The sequence below is a fragment of the Bos mutus genome, chromosome 14, assembly GCF_027580195.1.
Source record: "Bos mutus isolate GX-2022 chromosome 14, NWIPB_WYAK_1.1, whole genome shotgun sequence".
In the NCBI taxonomy this organism is placed as follows: Eukaryota; Metazoa; Chordata; class Mammalia; order Artiodactyla; family Bovidae; genus Bos; species Bos mutus.
The window spans coordinates 38,372,247-38,389,246 of NC_091630.1; the positions used below are offsets into that span (position 1 = coordinate 38,372,247).

Below are 17,000 nucleotides of genomic sequence, written 5' to 3' on the forward strand. Positions count from 1 at the left end.
CACTTATACTAGGTAGGTAAATTACATTAAAAATTGGTCTTCGTAAAAGATCTTCCCAAAGAGCTTTTACAAACAGCAGGCAGAAAGTGTTCTTTTGTTTACAGTGTTTTTAAAATGCTGATTCTCCCATCTCATAATGGCCTCAACCAACCCTCTCCTTAATCCAATTTTGTTCCCAATAAGCAGCATACTCTAAATTTTAAGTACCCAATGTCATAAAATTCAGGGCTACAAAACATCTTTTAAAATGTGCTTATCCCTAAAACATTTTAAACTAAATATCTTGAATGGCTCAACTTCACTTGAAAGTAGGGATACAGCAGGGAAAAAAAACCTTTCCATTTAAAATCCTAAAGTGACTAAGAAAAAATATGTTAGTTCTAAGCATGTATATTATGTACCATAGTTAAGTTTAAGGATCTGGGTGACTGAACGGCACAAAAACGGGTTCATATCTAATTCTTCAGTTAAAAATCATCCTTTTAAAATGAAAATGCTACAGCCAATTAATAGCATGTGCTACACTGAAGGGTATCTTGTTTATAATCATGTGGTGTAACAATTGCTGTATTAGGAGGCAAGAGTAGTTAAGGACATTTGGGGGAGGAAGGATTAGACAGACACTCAAATTCCTAACATAGCTGTTTTATATGGAAAATATGTCTCCATAGACAGACCACTTTAAAGAGCTAAAATCCTACAGAAGTTGGAGCAACAGAGCCCCCTAAACAGAGCATGGGCTTCAGAATCAAACCTGGTCAAAACCCAGCTCTACTTTGTAGTGACTGTTACATTAGTCCATTAGGCAATTTCATGGAGCCTTTCCTTGTCTATAAAATGGAGACAATAGCACCTACTTATAGGGGATTTGATAAGGTAAAGCGCAATGGCATGTGCAGGCACTAAAAACAAGCTAGCTTTTGGAATTATTCAGAAAAATAACTTTTTCATCCTATGCTGACAATATCCTAAAAATGTAATAGAGCTTATTGGTTTTAAATTTTATGGTTTTTAAGACCCTTCTTCCATCACACTATCCCCGATATTATACTAGTCATTATCAGGCCTTTTATAACACAATGTTTTAATACAAATTTCTAAGTCCCAATTTTTTCATTCCCCGTTCTCTATTCTTCCACTCCTTTCCCCCTTGGTTCTCCTATATTATTAAACAACTAAGATGTGTCATGTCACTATTATGCACCAGGCAGTGTTCTAAGTGCTTTACATACATGAATAAACTTCATCTCACTCTTCCTCAGCAGGATGGCTCTACCAAAAAACCAGCTCATGCTTTCCCCCCAGATTTCAAAGCTATTCATTATTGTTCCATTTTCCCTTATAATGTTTCTTTTCTTTTTTAGCTCTTAATTGCTAGGATGCTGAAATTTAGCAAAGTATCTAGTGAATGTGAAAAATAAGGGCCAATAACAATGAAAAAGCAGGGGCTGTATGGAAGTAATTGCCTCTGAGACTCCTAAGAAATAATACATGATATCTTGATTTATATGAGAGGGTCTGTTACTACAAAATGAATAGGAAATAAACAGTTTATACTCTCCCCCTTCATTAAATAAAAGATCTAAAATATTTTTCATTTAAAATATAAGTTACAAGAGAAAAATTCAGCAAATGTGTAACACATAATTCCGCCAGGGCGCCACAGACAAAATTACGAGTATTCCACTGTTACCTCTCTGAGACCAATCATGAGTTCTTAGTATCTATCAACTTCCTGAAACTGTACTGTAAGTCAGAAAAAGAATATACTTAAAAAAATAGAAACATCCAGTAGTATACCTTAGTACTAAACTATTTTTTTAAAAAAGACCTAGAAGGGAAAAAGCAGTCCCTTCAAGATCACGAAACAAAATAAGTTAGGCAGTCAGCAAGTAGAAAAATCTGTCAATTCTGTTTCTGGTAAAATGTTTACTTTAAAAGAAGAAATTTTTATATAGGCTGAGGCTAATATATTCAAGAGTATAAACATTTTTCCTTTGGATTACCTTTCTAAAAACAAATTCTTAAAGTATCATTATTTCAGTTGACTAAAAATATAGCCAAATCTGTCACAACACAACACAGAAGGTAATGGACAATAATTATAGAATATTTTAAATTAACAGTAACAAGCCATCTACATCAAACCTTGTTTCCAACTAAAACCAAAACAAAAGCACAACAATCCGTAGTGTACCAAGTGTGTATTTTCAATTTACTGTAGGCAATCTAACAAAAATTTGGTCATAATTTACCAGATATACATAAACAATTTAAGTAGTAAAGAAAATTCAGTTTAAAGAGAGTAAGTTCATATCTTAAGGAAAAGTAAAAGTACATTAAGAATGTAAAGCCAAGTCCAGTTTCTATGCAATAAGTGAACTGTAGTCTAATAAAGCAGATTTAGGTGATTTTCAGATATATATCTTTTCTCTTTAATATATATTTATATATAGACAGATCTACCAATTGTAAACTATGGTTTATTTTAAAGGAGAGGGATAAATGGGATGAAAGAAATCTTTATACTATACTTACATATTCACAAAGCAGAACATTTTACGTTTAAAATACTTTTCCATTCATAGTATCTTTGCCCAACTAACGTCTACTTTGGACCCCACCAGAATTACATTTTACTCATTTGTCTAGAACACTGAGAAAAAGATGTACTCTTCAGTCTTAAACAAAAACCAAACCAAAACTGTTCATGTCAGTTTTTCAGTTTTATAGAAAGTATGATAAAGTTTAGGTGACAAATGATGCATCTCACCATGTAACTGTACTCTTTGATTTATCCAAGCAGAAGCATCAATGTCTAATGTTAAACCATCTTTCTACTGAAATCAGAGACAGTAAGAAAGCCTGTCTCTTAAAAAACCCAGTCTTTTCAACTTTGATCAGATGGAGCACCAAAAGGATTATGTCTGTCAAAGTGTACTTTGCAATTTTTTCCACATGACTAGCATAATTTAGTTACCTGATATAAAATAAGAAAATATACTCAATTTCTATTTAAAAGAAAGCTGAAAATATGATATCCCTCAATCTTATATAATATACAGTATGTTCCTGATAAACATTGTGCATATTAATATCAATTATGTGAAATGCTGCTGTGAGTCAATCAGTTAATTCATCTGTCAGACTAAATAAATCTGGCGATTTCAACTTAATACATCATCCCTTGTATCCTGAAGAATTTAGTGAACAGAATAATAAATTGTAAAGCCTCGCAATATTTTATTTGTAAGACTTTTGCAGATTGTTGAATCATGGTGACTACTAAAAAGACTATATATATATATCAAGATGTAGTGATTTCAAGGAATTGAAAAATAAATTAATTATCTATCATAATTTCAAACCCTGAACACCCCATAAGTATGAAACAAAAGAGAATGCGCTTTTTGTGTTAATTTTAATGATAAAAGGGCACAGGAGTAAAAACCTGATATTTCACTTATATTGCATAACAAGCTAACCAAACTGGACATGGAGGATAAATTATAAAGCAAATCATTTTACTTATTATTTCTATGACTTTTCTTTCAATTAGACTTCTGTCTTTTCAAATAGGACTGAGGTATAGTACACTGGCAAAAATAAAAAAGAAGCAAACAAGAGTAGTGCCAAAGTAACAGATACCCAAAACCAAATGCCTTGTCAGAAAACGTCATATAGTAACCATTTATCAGATTAGAGCAGCAGGAGAAAGTTACTTTTAAATCATAATCATTTTAGTGGTATTTGTCAACCTCACCACGGTACTTTGCAACATCATTCTTCATTTATAAAGTAGTAAAATTCATGTCAGAAAGGAAAGGGGGAATGGAGGAAGTCAGTTAGTTCATTCCAATAAATTACCTCTCCAGTTCTTATAAACATGCCCATCAGCACAAAATTGAGAAATAATACCTAAGACTAGAAGAGACTTGGTTTAAGTTATGAAGCAAAATAAAGTGAAAAATACAGAAAAGTAGAACCAATGGGGTTGAAAAGGCCCCTCACTGAAAATCTGTATTAAAAAAAATAAAATTAATAAAAATAAAAATAGAAACAAAACTCTACTAGTACAAACTAGCCTGAGTGGTTTGATGGACAGAGTAATTAGGTCAGCTGTCACTGTACTCTTAATAAACGAATTTTCTTCATTCATGTTAAAGTGGCACATGAATGTAAGCTTTTTAAGAACAGGTATTATATTTTCAGAGGATCCAAATACTTACTGTATATCCTATAAATAAAAAATATTTTTACTTTGATAACTGACTGAAGATGTGTGAACTCCATGTAATTCAACCACAAGGTTGTTTGCTGTACAGTCCTGTGCAAATATAAAAAAAATTTTTTTTTTGCTATAAGGCTTTGACCCTACAGTTTTCACAGCAATGTAACTACCATCCAGCATGTACCATATTTTGCAAGCCTTCAAGTTCAACAATCCAAATTGTTGATTCATATTATGTCCAAATGCAGCATCCTTGAGGAGTATAGAAGGTCAGTTAGTCATCAAGAGACATACAAACATCTCCTGATTCATCCCATCGAGATGCATCATTCTGATCTTCTCCATCATCAACCAGCTCTTCATCAGCTTCTCCTCCACCATTCCCCTCATATTCTTCATCCCGAGGAAAATCTGTATCCTGTCCCTGATCTACACCTTCTTGTCCTCCTGGTTGTGATTTATCTGCACAGTCTACACAGACACCATAGCGCCGAGATCCATGTCTTATTCCAACACTGGCCGCTAACATGAAGATCTTCTTACACACCATACATTTGTACTTTTTATCCTTTTTATGCACCTAATTGAAGAAGTAAAAAAAAAACCCAGTGTTAGGACAGTACAGACAATATAATACATTTGAACCACTCAAATTAAACCTCCCATTTAACAAAGAGTAAATATACCATTATCTTTCTGTATGAAGTTCAGTACTGGTTTTACAAATAACATTCATTGTTTAAAGCAAAAATTTGCAGGTAATAGTGTTAAAATACCTTAAACAAACACAGTTTATCTCAACGATCAGTTAAAGTTACTTACCAGGGAATGTCTTTTTACATGTTCTCTTCGAGTAAACAGTTTTCCACAAATATCACAGCTAAATGATCTGACTCCCGTATGAATGAGCAAATGCCTTTTTAGTGTTCGTCTGTATTTGGCTACATAGCTACAATGAGGGCATTTTAACTTGTTCATGATTAGAGATGATTCACCTTTTGAGAATTAAAAACAACAAAAAAGCACTTATTATTATACATTAAACAGAAAACTTGTCAAAAGCTTGCCTATTCCTGAGAATAGGGATTATTGTATGGCTACTACCATCTGAGTTTTTTAAAACCCAGAATGTGGAAGCTTTTAATTAATTGATAAAAATGGTATTAAGAGCTCTGTAGATGTTTTGACTAATACTTGCCATTTTCCCAAGTTTCTTGTTTTGGCCAAGATTCAGGCAATAATCCATACTTGAAATCGTTAGAAGCACCTGGTATCAATCCATACTTGTAATCGTTTGAAGTACCTGGTATCAATCCATACTTGAAATCGCTAGAAGGGCCAGGCATCAGGCCATACTTGAAATCATGTGAAGGACCTAATACAATTAAAAAGTGATTTTGATATAATGATGGTAATTAAGATGACTCTTACTGGAATTAAAAAGATGGATATAAAACTATTTTATCAGCATCATGATAGAACAGCCTAATATAAAAGTAAACATATCCAGAATCCCCCATAACTACTGCCACCCTATCCAAACTAATCAGCAACTGTTGCCTCTGGATTATTTTCAATAGCCATCAGTTTGTCTCCAAGCTCACACCGTGGTGCCTTCCTAGAGCTCATTCTCAACACAGCAATCAGATTTTTAAAAAACTTTAAATCAGAACCAGATATTACTCCACTAAAAAGTCTGCTCGGACTAACGATCTTACAGTGCAAGCCAAAGACTACCAATACACTACAAAGCCTTAACTGATCTAGCCCTTGCTTCCAAACCACTCTCTTGGTTATTCTATTCCAACCACACTGGCCTCTGTGCTATTCCATGTTGGTAAAATGGCTACTACTTCAAAGCCTTTGCACTTTGCACTTACGCTGTCCTCTGCCTGAACACTCCTTTCTAGGACATATACATAGAGCACACTTGTGCAGGAACTTAGCAATTTTTCTCCCATACACACAATTTTATAAATGAATGCCTGCCAAATGGGTTTTCTAAGAATTCAATTTTCTATATCTATTTGCCAAATACATTGCCTCTTAGAAAAATAAAAAGAACTTAAGATTTCCCTCTTAAGGAAAAAGTGAAACTATTAATATCCACAATACAAAAAAATCTCTAAGGTATTTAAAAATTGTGATTCATTACTACTACTGTAAATTGTTTTGTACTGGGAATACTTTCACTTACTGTTTTTTAATGTTAGGAAAGTCCTCTGGATCCATAATTACATATTTTAATTGTAATGCAATACCGCTTTGTGGTAAAATGAGACACCACATTTGTATGTGTGAGGAGGAGGAAGGTTGGGAGTAGTAGCCTGTGAAGGTTAATCAATTTTCAGTTTCACACTTCTAAATAAAGTTTTGAGTTTTATGACTCATAGCTCTTGTCCAAATCAGAGCAAAACAAAGTAAACTCTAACAGCAAGGACTGTGCTTGTTCATCTCCATATTTCTTAATGTCCAAAACATACATCATCCAGTGACTGCCCTGGTGGTTCACTGGTTAAGAATCTGCCTGCCAATGCAGGGGACACAGGTTTGATCCCTCATTCGAGAAGACCCCACATGCCTTGGGGCAGCTAAGCCCCTGCACCACAGCATGCATGCAGAACCTCTGCTCTGTAACAAGAGAAGCCACGAAAATGAGAAGCCCCCAATCTCAGCAGCTACAGGAAGCCCGTGCACAGGAAAGAAGGCCCAAAGCAGCCAATTAAAAAAAAACAAAAACAAAACTTTTTTTCCCCCAACAGTTAGGAGAAACCACCTTAACACAATTTCTTCAGAATTATAGCTTAATTTTGGTCTGTGCACACCGTATATTCAAAAGCCCAAGAGCTTTCTGTGAGGAGTACTACTGTTATCCCAATTGCTTAAAAGATTTCTAAAGCTATAGAAATTGTATCACTTTCTTCAACAAATGTTAGTTTTGCCGCGTGCTTTCTCTCTATGGATGCACATGTACCCTTTTATGTACTACTATATTGTTAGGAATATCATTTAAACCATACTACATATTCACTTTTCCAACTATCCGCAAGCAAATGTCTCTTTTTTATTTGGATCAATGATATAATCAAGACTGATGATTACAACAAACTTTCACCCAAGCATCATGGGATGAACCTATCAATAGTGGCTTACTATCTAACGATGATTTTGAACTACTTCCCCTGGAGGTTGCAAAAATATGTATTTTATCATTCTTCTACACTTATTAGCATGACATTCTATAAAGAAAGCTTTCTCCCTTCTTAATTTACCTACATTATTCTTTGGAATACTCATGGATTCTTTGTCTTCTTGTGCAGGACACTTCCCACAAAGCAGTTATAAATATCACTATTTAGAATTAGTATTTTCTTTTTTTTTTTTAGAATTAGTATTTTCTATAGTCATCAACAACCAAATTATTAATTTACATCAAAGTTAGTTAAAATACACTAGTCAACCATTCTGATAATTACCATTTTCATCCCATCTATACACTAGCTAGAAGCCACAATCTATTATTTGCTTTTGATAGTTAAGAGCTTTAACATGTCTCCTTCAAAGAAAAAGAAACACCTATTCATGTATTTACCAGTGTTCCAAATTCTGTAATCAACATTAGCTGCCAGATTGAAAGTGCTTATATTAATACCTAACACTTTCCTTTAATGAAAAGAAACTGCTGTAGCTCCTTGATAAACACATACACATTCCAAAACTTCAAATCCTCTTAAAGGTACTCCTGCTAAAATTCTACTGTACCTACCAGCATCACCTCCTTCTTGACCAGAGCTGGCTTCAGTCAATAAATTTGCACTGACATTCCTATCACAATCTGGCCCTGAGAGTAGAGCACCATCCAGATCTGAAAAGGAGATACAAAAGTATGTTATTTACAACCACACCATAGCCATCACCCAAAACACCACTCTTTTCTTGGAAATGTTTCTTATGCAGACTAAATAGAGGATATTTGCAAGTACTGAGTTACTATGTGCTTAACACTACAAGGAATAAAAGCATATATAAGACATGTTTTTCAGCCACAGGAATAACAGCACACTGGATTAGAATGAGCCTTAGAGCCAAGGTGAATTAGGTACCCTAGCTCCATCTGTATGACCACATGCCTCGATATCCTCATATGCATCCACCTGTATCATAGATCTGATACAGAAATTTAATCAGTTAACGCAAGCCAAGTATGGTGTCTGACATCCAAAAGATAGCTGCAGCTGCTAGTACTAAGTGCTAGATGTATAAAATATTAGTGTTTCTGTCCTGGTTCAGAATTGGAAAGATCAATCAATACTAGATTTGTAAAGGAAGATGTAATTCCTACATTTGTAAAAGGAAGGTGTAACTATTTCCCTTGAATCTGTTGCATTGCTTCTTTTTTCTACCACTGCCTTAATTCAGAACTCATCATTACTCTCCTGGATTACTCAAACAGTTTCTTGGTCTCCTTGCTCCAAAATACAATACATTCTTCATTTCCCACAACATTGCCAAAAAGATCTTCCTAAAACACTAAGCTTTATGTTGCTCCTTTACTTAAAAATCTTCAATGTTTCACCAGTTTTTAGTATAATCTTCAAAATTCTTTAATTTACAATACAAGTTTCCTAATATTCAGGTTCCTATTTTGCCAGTGTAGGAGATTCAGATTTGATCCCTGGGTTGGAAAGATTCCCTGGAGAAGGAAATGGCAACCCACTCCTTCTTGCCTGGAAAATCCCATAGACAGAGAAGTCTGGCAGGCTACAGTTTATCTGACAGCAAAAGAGTCAGTCACTCACAACTTAGCGACTAAACAATTTAAGAATCTAGCATCAGGGACTTTCCTGGTGGCTCAGACGGTAAAGTATCTGCCTACAATGCGGGAGACCCGGGTTCAATCCCTGGGTTGGGAAGATCTCCTGGAGAAGGAAATGGCAACCCACTCCGATATTCTTGCCTGGAAAATCCCATAGACGGAAGAGCCTGGTAGGCTACAGTCCACGAGGTCGCAAAGAGTCGGAAACAACTGAGCGATTTCACTTCACTTAGCATCTTCCCACTGCTACGGTCTACTCTTGTGTTATGAATAGAAGATGAATTAGACACACAAGACAGACAATGAAAAATCTGGCTGTAAAGGGATAGAGTGAGATAGAGGTTAAGTGTTTGGGTTTTTTAAGGCAAAAATTAAAACATGTTTAAATGCTGAAAGGAAGAAGTCATTAAGAAAAAGAGAGGACACTGCAAAGAGAAATACTGCAAAGAGAAGGAATTATCAAATTTGTAAGATTCTTAACAAGTCTGGGATCCAGAAGCATTAGCAATCAGTATACATACAGAGACAGGTTTGAAGACAGGCACTTAGAGACTACATCTCTATTGGCTTTTATTTCCTCTGTAACATTAAATGTAGAATGTGAAGTTACTCCCTAGAGTAAAAGGGTTGGAAAAGTCAGGAGAATAAGCAAGTAGTTCACATGTAAAGAAGGAAGAGTAAACAGACACTGATCCTTTCCTGTTCCTTGATAGCAGGGATACTATCTAGATTTTATTTTCCCAGTATTTATAGTAATGCATGACTTTAAAAGGCTTTTTCAACAGGTGCTGTTAATTGTTGGCTTGAATAGTCTGCCCTTTGCAACCTGTTATTAAGTTTTAACTTAACATATCTCAGGAATTCCCTGGCAGACCAGTGGATAGAACTCAGCCCTTTCACTGCCATGGCCTGGGTTCAATCCCTGGTCACAGAACTAATATTCTGCAAGGTGCCTGGTACAGCAAAAATATAAGGGGAAGTAAAGAATAATTTTGTCAATTTTCTGGTATATAAACATCCATAAACCATAAATTAATGGAAATCTAATGACTCTGCTTTCCTTTGATAAGTTAAATGTATTTCAACCATCAATGAGAAATCCACACAACCACATGAAAGAACAGCCCCAGCTCACTGTAACTAGACAAAGCCTGCATGCAGCAAGGAAGACCCAGCATAGCCAAAAATAAATATTAAAAAAACTTCAAAAAAAAATTAAAATCATTCAAACAATGTTACTCTTCCCAATATCTTTCAAAAAAGTCACTCTAAAGTGTGTACAGGGCATTTCTTAAAATTCTGCCAAGTAGGTTTGTAAATACAGGGTGTTTCTATTTATATAACATTCTATAGTTATTTGTTGAAGGCTTTCCTCAGCTAGGTCTTAATGGACACTTCATGTCTCCTATCCATCTGTGAAGTATTAGGATTTAGTTTGTGATCTTTAATCCTACATGGACAGTAGTACAGAATGTTCACCTCAATCTAAAACATTAATAGACGGCAAATAAATTCTTTCTGAGGTCTTTTCAATAGCTATGGATGAATGTGAGAGTTGGAACATAAAGAAGGCTGAACACTGAAGAACTGATGCTTTCGAATTATGGTACTTTCAAGACTCTTCAGATCAGATCAGATCAGTTGCTCAGTCGTGTCGGACTCTTTGCGACCCCATGAATTGCAGCACGCCAGGCCTCCCTGTCCATCACCAACTCCCAGAGTTCACTCAGACTCACGTCCATCGAGTCAGTGATGCCATCCAGCCATCTAATCCTCTGTCGTCCCCTTCTCCTCCTGCCCCCAATCCCTCCCAGCATCACAGTCTTTTCCAATGAGTCAACTCTTCGCAGGAGGTGGCCAAAGTACTGGAGTTTCAGCTTTAGCATCATTCCTTCCAAAGAAATCCCAGGGCTGATCTCCTTCAGAATGGACTGGTTGGATCTCCTTGCAGTCCAAGGGACTCTCTAGAGTCTTCTCCAACACCACAGTTCAAAAGCATCAATTCTTTGGCACTCAGCCTTCTTCACAGTCCAACTCTCACATCCATACTTGACCACAGGAAAAACCATAGCCTTGACTAGACGAACCTTTGTTGGCAAAGGAATGTCTCTGCTTTTGAATATGCTATCTAGGTTGGTCATAACCTTCCTTCCAAGGAGTAAGTGTCTTTTAATTTCATGGCTGCAGTCAGCATCTGTAGTGATTTTGGAGCCCAGAAAAATAAAGTCTGACACTGTTTCCACTGTTTCCCCATCTATTTCCCATGAAGTGGTGGGACCAGATGCCATGATCTTCGTTTTCTGAATGTTGAGCTTTAAGCCAACTTTTTCACTCTCCACTTTCACTTTCATCAAGAGGCTTTTGAGTTCCTCTTCACTTTCTGCCATAATATCAAGACTCCTGGGGGTCCCTTGAACAGCAAGGAGATCAAACCAGTTAATCCTAAAGGAAATCAACCCTGAATATTCATTGGAAGGACTGATGCTGAAGTTGAAGCTCCAGTCCTCTGGCCACCTGATGTGAAGAGCCAACTCACTGGAAAAGATCCTGACTGCGAAAGATTGAGGACAAGAGGAGAAGTGGGCAGCAGAGGGTGAGATGGTTAGATAGCATCACTGACTCAAATGGACTTAGTTTGAGCAAACTCCAGGAGATGGTGAGGGACAGGAAGGCCTGGCGTGCTGCAGTCCAAGGGGTCACAAAGAGTTAGGCACAACTTAGCGACTGAACAACCAACTGTTTCTGTGTACAAGAACAAGTCATATCCATACTACAGATATTAAAAACCTTTTGAAAGGCATAAACTACTTGGTTCTTGATATAAAAAATAAATCTCAAAACAAGTGAGCTCCTCCAGGTTGACAATAGCTTTCATAAAAGCACACCTAACTTAGTAATCAGTACATGCTATCACTGCTGTATCTTATTTCAAACCATCTGGAAACTTATTTGTAATCAGCTGCTGCTGCTGCTAAGTCGCTTCAGTCGTGTCCGACTGTGCGACCCCATAGACGGCAGCCCACCAGGCTCCCCCATCCCTGGGGTTCTCCAGGCAAGAACACTGGAGTGGGTTGCCATTTCTGTGTCCAATGCTTGAAAGTGAAAAGTGAAGGTGAAGTCGCTCAGTCATGTCCAATTCTTAGCGACCTCATGGACTGCAGCCTACCAGGATCCTTCGTCCATGGGACTTTCCAGGCAAGAGTACTGGAGTGGGGTGCCATTGCTTTCTCCATAATCAGCTGAGTTGATGTGAATAAGATAGAAACCAGGCAACCAACCATTCATTTGATGTAAGAATCATATTCTGCTTCACCAGGAACTCTGTATTCATTTTCTCGAAAAAGCATAGGATTAAAAAATAAACTCTAGGACTTCCTGGTGGCTCAGTGGTAAAGAATCCACCTGCCAATGCAGGAGACATGAGTCTGATCCCACATGTCACCGAGCAACTAAGCCTGTGCACCGTAACTACTGAGCCTGTGCTCTAAAGCCAGGGCTCTGCAACAAGAAGCCCTCATACTGCAATGAGGAGTAGCCCCTGCTCCCTGCAATGCAACAAAGACCCAGCACAGCCGCAAATAAATAAATAAGTACATTAAAAAAAATAAACCCTGATAAACGAAATTCATGACCTTCCTATGGAAATCCTTCTCAAATGCATTTGCCAGTGAATAGGTGATCCTCCCACTAAATGAAACAAAAAATACACCCCTGATTTTACGCATAAAGTCCTTTTGTATATGCAATCGACATATACACAACACATTAAATTTCACTACACATTTATGCAGTAAGAATATTCTTATTCTCAACCTTAAGAAGAAACTAAAGCTACCGCAGAGTGCTGCACTGCTCTTTAACAGTATTACACTGCTTCCTGACAACATGAGCACCAAACCTGGCACTAAAGCAGGTAATTAAAAAAGGTACAACTGCAACGCTGGAAATGAGAGTGCAGAAGTATACCCATCGTTTATACTCACTCACTTTCCTCATGATACTTGATACCATTCAGTGATACTGCTAAATCCAAAAAAATATATATACCTATCTATAAGGACTAGACTTCCTCAGTGGTTCAGTGGTTAAGACTGTGTTTCCAATGCAAGAGAAGAAGGGAAACAGGTTCCATTCTGGTCAGGGAACAAAGATCCCATATGCCATGTAGCACGTCCAAAAAAATTTTTGTAATTTAAAAAATAAAAATCTATCAGCGTTCTGTGGCAAATCAGCCTTCACTTTATTAATCTCTTTATTTAATAAAAACATCTCTGGGTATTTCCCTGCTGGTCCAAAAGCTAAGACTCCACACTCCCAGTGCAGGGGGCCTGGGTTCAATCCCTGCTCACAATCACACACGCCAACTAAGATCCAATGAAACAACAACAACAAAAAACCCAACTCCAAAATTTTTGAGTGTACCTAGTTATAAGCTGTCATTGTCCTTTACATACATTTTTGTCTATCTTTGAAGCAACTTCCACCTCTGAATTAATTTTTTATTCTTCTCTGACATCTCATTCATGGGTTTTTAAAAATCTGATTACTAACCAACGGAAAGGATGACATGGTAAAAATCTTGGCCTTTACCTTCTCTTAAAATTTTAACAGTCGTAACTTTATTTTCTCCACGAGGAAATGAATAGCAATATTTACCTACTTCACAAAGGTGCTATGAAAAGTAACTTCAGTAAATAAAAATAATGTACAAATTATAAAGTGGAACATAAATCATGACGTCATTAAATGAGGTTAATCTTGGGGCATGTGGTTATAGGTTTCTCTTGGACCACAGAGGGCACAAGCGTCACTTGCAAAGCATCTAGTGCTTTGTACAGCACTTGCCTATAAGTGCTCAACAAAACTATGTTGGGAAGGAGGTCTTCCTGACCATTTGTTTTTGGTTCTCAAAATTCCACACACGAGGCAAGCACAGACTAATCCAGAATTTCTTAAAACACAAATATTCTTGAAAAGAATGACATACGAGAGCATATCAGAAATCGAGATTATAGGAACAATGACAGCTCTGTCCTACAAAAACTCAGTAATATCTATTCAATTTTTGTTTTCATGTAAATATATACTGGCAAACAATTTTCTCTGAAGACAGTTTCTGAGGACTAAGGCTAATTTTTTTCATAAACTGTTATAGACTTTTTTTCCTTTGTTCATTGCAGTCAAGGTTTTTTCCTTTTTCAGTGATGAGAAAATTCAGTTGCAAATGTATTATATAAAGCACCCTTGACAGTTCTATGGCAGCCGAGAGACTCAACAAATTGTAGTTTCCCTTTACCCCCAAACTCAGTGATGATTCAAGTGACAGACTAGACTAGGCTCCACTGTTTCTTCTTTGCTTCTATTCAAACAAGGTTGTTATTTCTTTCATGACCGGGCCTTTACAGGTCTCTTCAGGACTTTCTCCACTCCAATCCATGAATAATACCTTCCAAATGCTTTTATGTTAAAGGCAAATAAATAAACAAGATTGCATCTCTAATTGAGAACCTCTCACTGCTCACCGTCTGTGAAACAGAATTCACAATTTATTACCATGTCAGAGAATTACAACCTGGCCCTAACCTATTGACCCCACCTCACCAGCCCTACTACACTCCCCTTTCTATTCACTTACTCCCTTCAATTCTTGCCACTTTGCACCCTCTCCTGGCAAACTCCTACACAAAAGAAGATCCAACTCTGTGAAGCTTTCTTCAACTCTTAATGAGAAATCAGGAACCTCCCCCACTGCACTCTGCCATACTTCTGATCTTAACATTTATCACATTGCACTGATACGTTTCTACCTCACAGCCATCCTATTGTGAACAAGTTCTCAATCTTATGACAGCAATATCATCTAACCTGTTCGCTCAGTTTCATGTGGACTTCAAAATTTTACTACCAAATTTCTTCTTATGAAGTGGAAAGTCATTTTGGGGTCCCAGACAAGAAGTATTTGGTTAAATATGACACTTCTGGTCACCCCAGAATATTAAGGCTATATCAGAAATAAAAAATTCAGTCTTAAAAAATTCTCAGGGGCTGACATTAACAGGGTTTAGAAAACTTAACACCCTCAGCAGGTAGAAAGCATTAAAACATCCACAAAAGGCTTCTTCAACATGCAGTTTCAGTCTGACCAAACAAATTCTGTTTCCTTAACGCTTATAACTTGAAAAGAATAATCCTTAATGTAGCCACCCCTTGGATCAAGTATGGCAGAGGAGGATGGAAAGGAACACTAACTAGGCAGAGGAAAATAAAGGAGAAGGAAAAAAAGATGGCAGAATATTCCTACTATCATACAGTTACTCATTATCATCCTTTTAAGATTAAATATTGAAGTGTTACATTTTAGTATAACTTACAGTCCATTAGCTAATGGTGGACATTTATTTTTTAAAATGAGCATCAGCCCTTCAAACTACCACTGACTACGCAACTGTAACAGTTTCTAAAGAAGAAACTTTAAATCACTGGTAGCTCATTCTTCATAATATACTCAAAAGGATGCCTGAAAGGTAGGGCAGTACATCTAGAATCCCTTAAGAAAGAACTAACCCAGGCCCGTAAACCTGCTATGTGGAACGTTTGGGTTAAGATGTAGGATACATACATTTTTAGATTTTAGGCAAGAAATAACTGTGATACCCCCAGAGGGGCCCAGGGTGGCACCCTGTAATCAAAATGTATTTCTGCAACAAAACATATAGATGTTTACATTTAAGGAAAGAAGTAAAAAATACAAATTGGTTTTGCTGCCAACTGAATATCAGGTTTTGTTGCCAAAATGATTTTTTTTAAAAGCTTTGGTTAATTTTTATAGCCTTCAAGATTTCATAATTATAAATTTTTCTTTCCTTCTAATTATAAGACATTCTGTATGATAAACTTAAGGCAAGTTAAGTGGTGGAACCAAGTCCAAAGTCCAAATCTTCTTTACTAAGTCTAGGTTCCATGGTTTTTAAACATTTTAAGTAGCTCATACAGTAACTTTATATGACATGGCCAAAATATGGAAAAGTCTCAAATGAGATGGCCAACGTTCAAAGCTATAAAAATATTTTAAATTAAAACAAACAACCCCGCCCGCCCGATTATTTAAGAAAGCATTTCAAGGGACTTCCCTGGTGTTCCAGTGAAGTGTCTGTCTTGCAACCCAGGGGACACCAGGTTGATCCCTGGTTGGGGAACTAAGACCCCAATGCTACAGGGCTACTAACCCTGTTCTGGAGCCCTCATGCCTAGTCAGATGCCACGCAACTAAGATCCGACTCAGCTAAATTAAGTAAAATAAAGAAAGAAAGCATTTCAAGATTCTGGAACCTCTGAAGTGATCCCCTGTATCAACTGTCACCCAAAATATGTAGGGGCCTAAGTATTGGTTGGTAGACAACTTCAGTAGAAGTAATAATTCACTACTTCAAATATGACTCATTAGGTATCTTAAAGACATACAGTTTGAGCATTCTTCTCTCAAAATTGTTTTCTATACACTTGAATTATATGCTTTTCAACCAAAAAACAACTACACAAATTGAAGATGTTACAGCTTAAACTCTGCTTGTAAGGATCAATAAAAATTCACAAATGCCACAAAACAAAAAAAAGTACAGATGAGAGAAAGGAGCTTTTAGAGTTTACAAACTCTAAATTATATCCTTTGATCAAATAAAACCACCGTGCATCTGAGTATTTGTACATCATTATGAAAAATTCAATCATCTATATGAAATTTTACCAGCTTTTATTAAAGACAATTATATAACCTACTGCTGTATTTACTAGAAAATGCTTTTCAGAAAACTGTCTTGATGTCAATTATATAAAACCCCACTGGAGAAATTCGTTTCAGAATTCAGTACCAGAAAGTTTGTCATCTGTAGAACTTCTGTTTCCTCATTCTGAAGGGCTGCTTATTATCTTAGAGCCAATAAAAAGCTTAATTAG

General features: G+C 36.5%; 1 protein-coding gene across 1 annotated transcript in view; it reads right to left on the reverse strand.

Moving 5' to 3' along the window:
• Positions 1–3,402: 3,402 nt before the first annotated feature.
• ZBTB10 (zinc finger and BTB domain containing 10) overlaps positions 3,403–17,000 on the reverse strand; it is a 29,110-nt gene continuing 15,512 nt past the window's right edge. Inside the window, exons 3-6 of the mRNA XM_014479075.2 lie at positions 7,998–8,096; positions 5,430–5,606; positions 5,054–5,226; positions 3,403–4,811 (exon numbers count right to left, since the gene is read on the reverse strand). Coding sequence (XP_014334561.2) covers positions 4,506–4,811; positions 5,054–5,226; positions 5,430–5,606; positions 7,998–8,096 — 755 coding nt within the window. The 3' untranslated portion in view covers positions 3,403–4,505. The remainder of the gene's footprint in view (positions 4,812–5,053; positions 5,227–5,429; positions 5,607–7,997; positions 8,097–17,000) is intronic.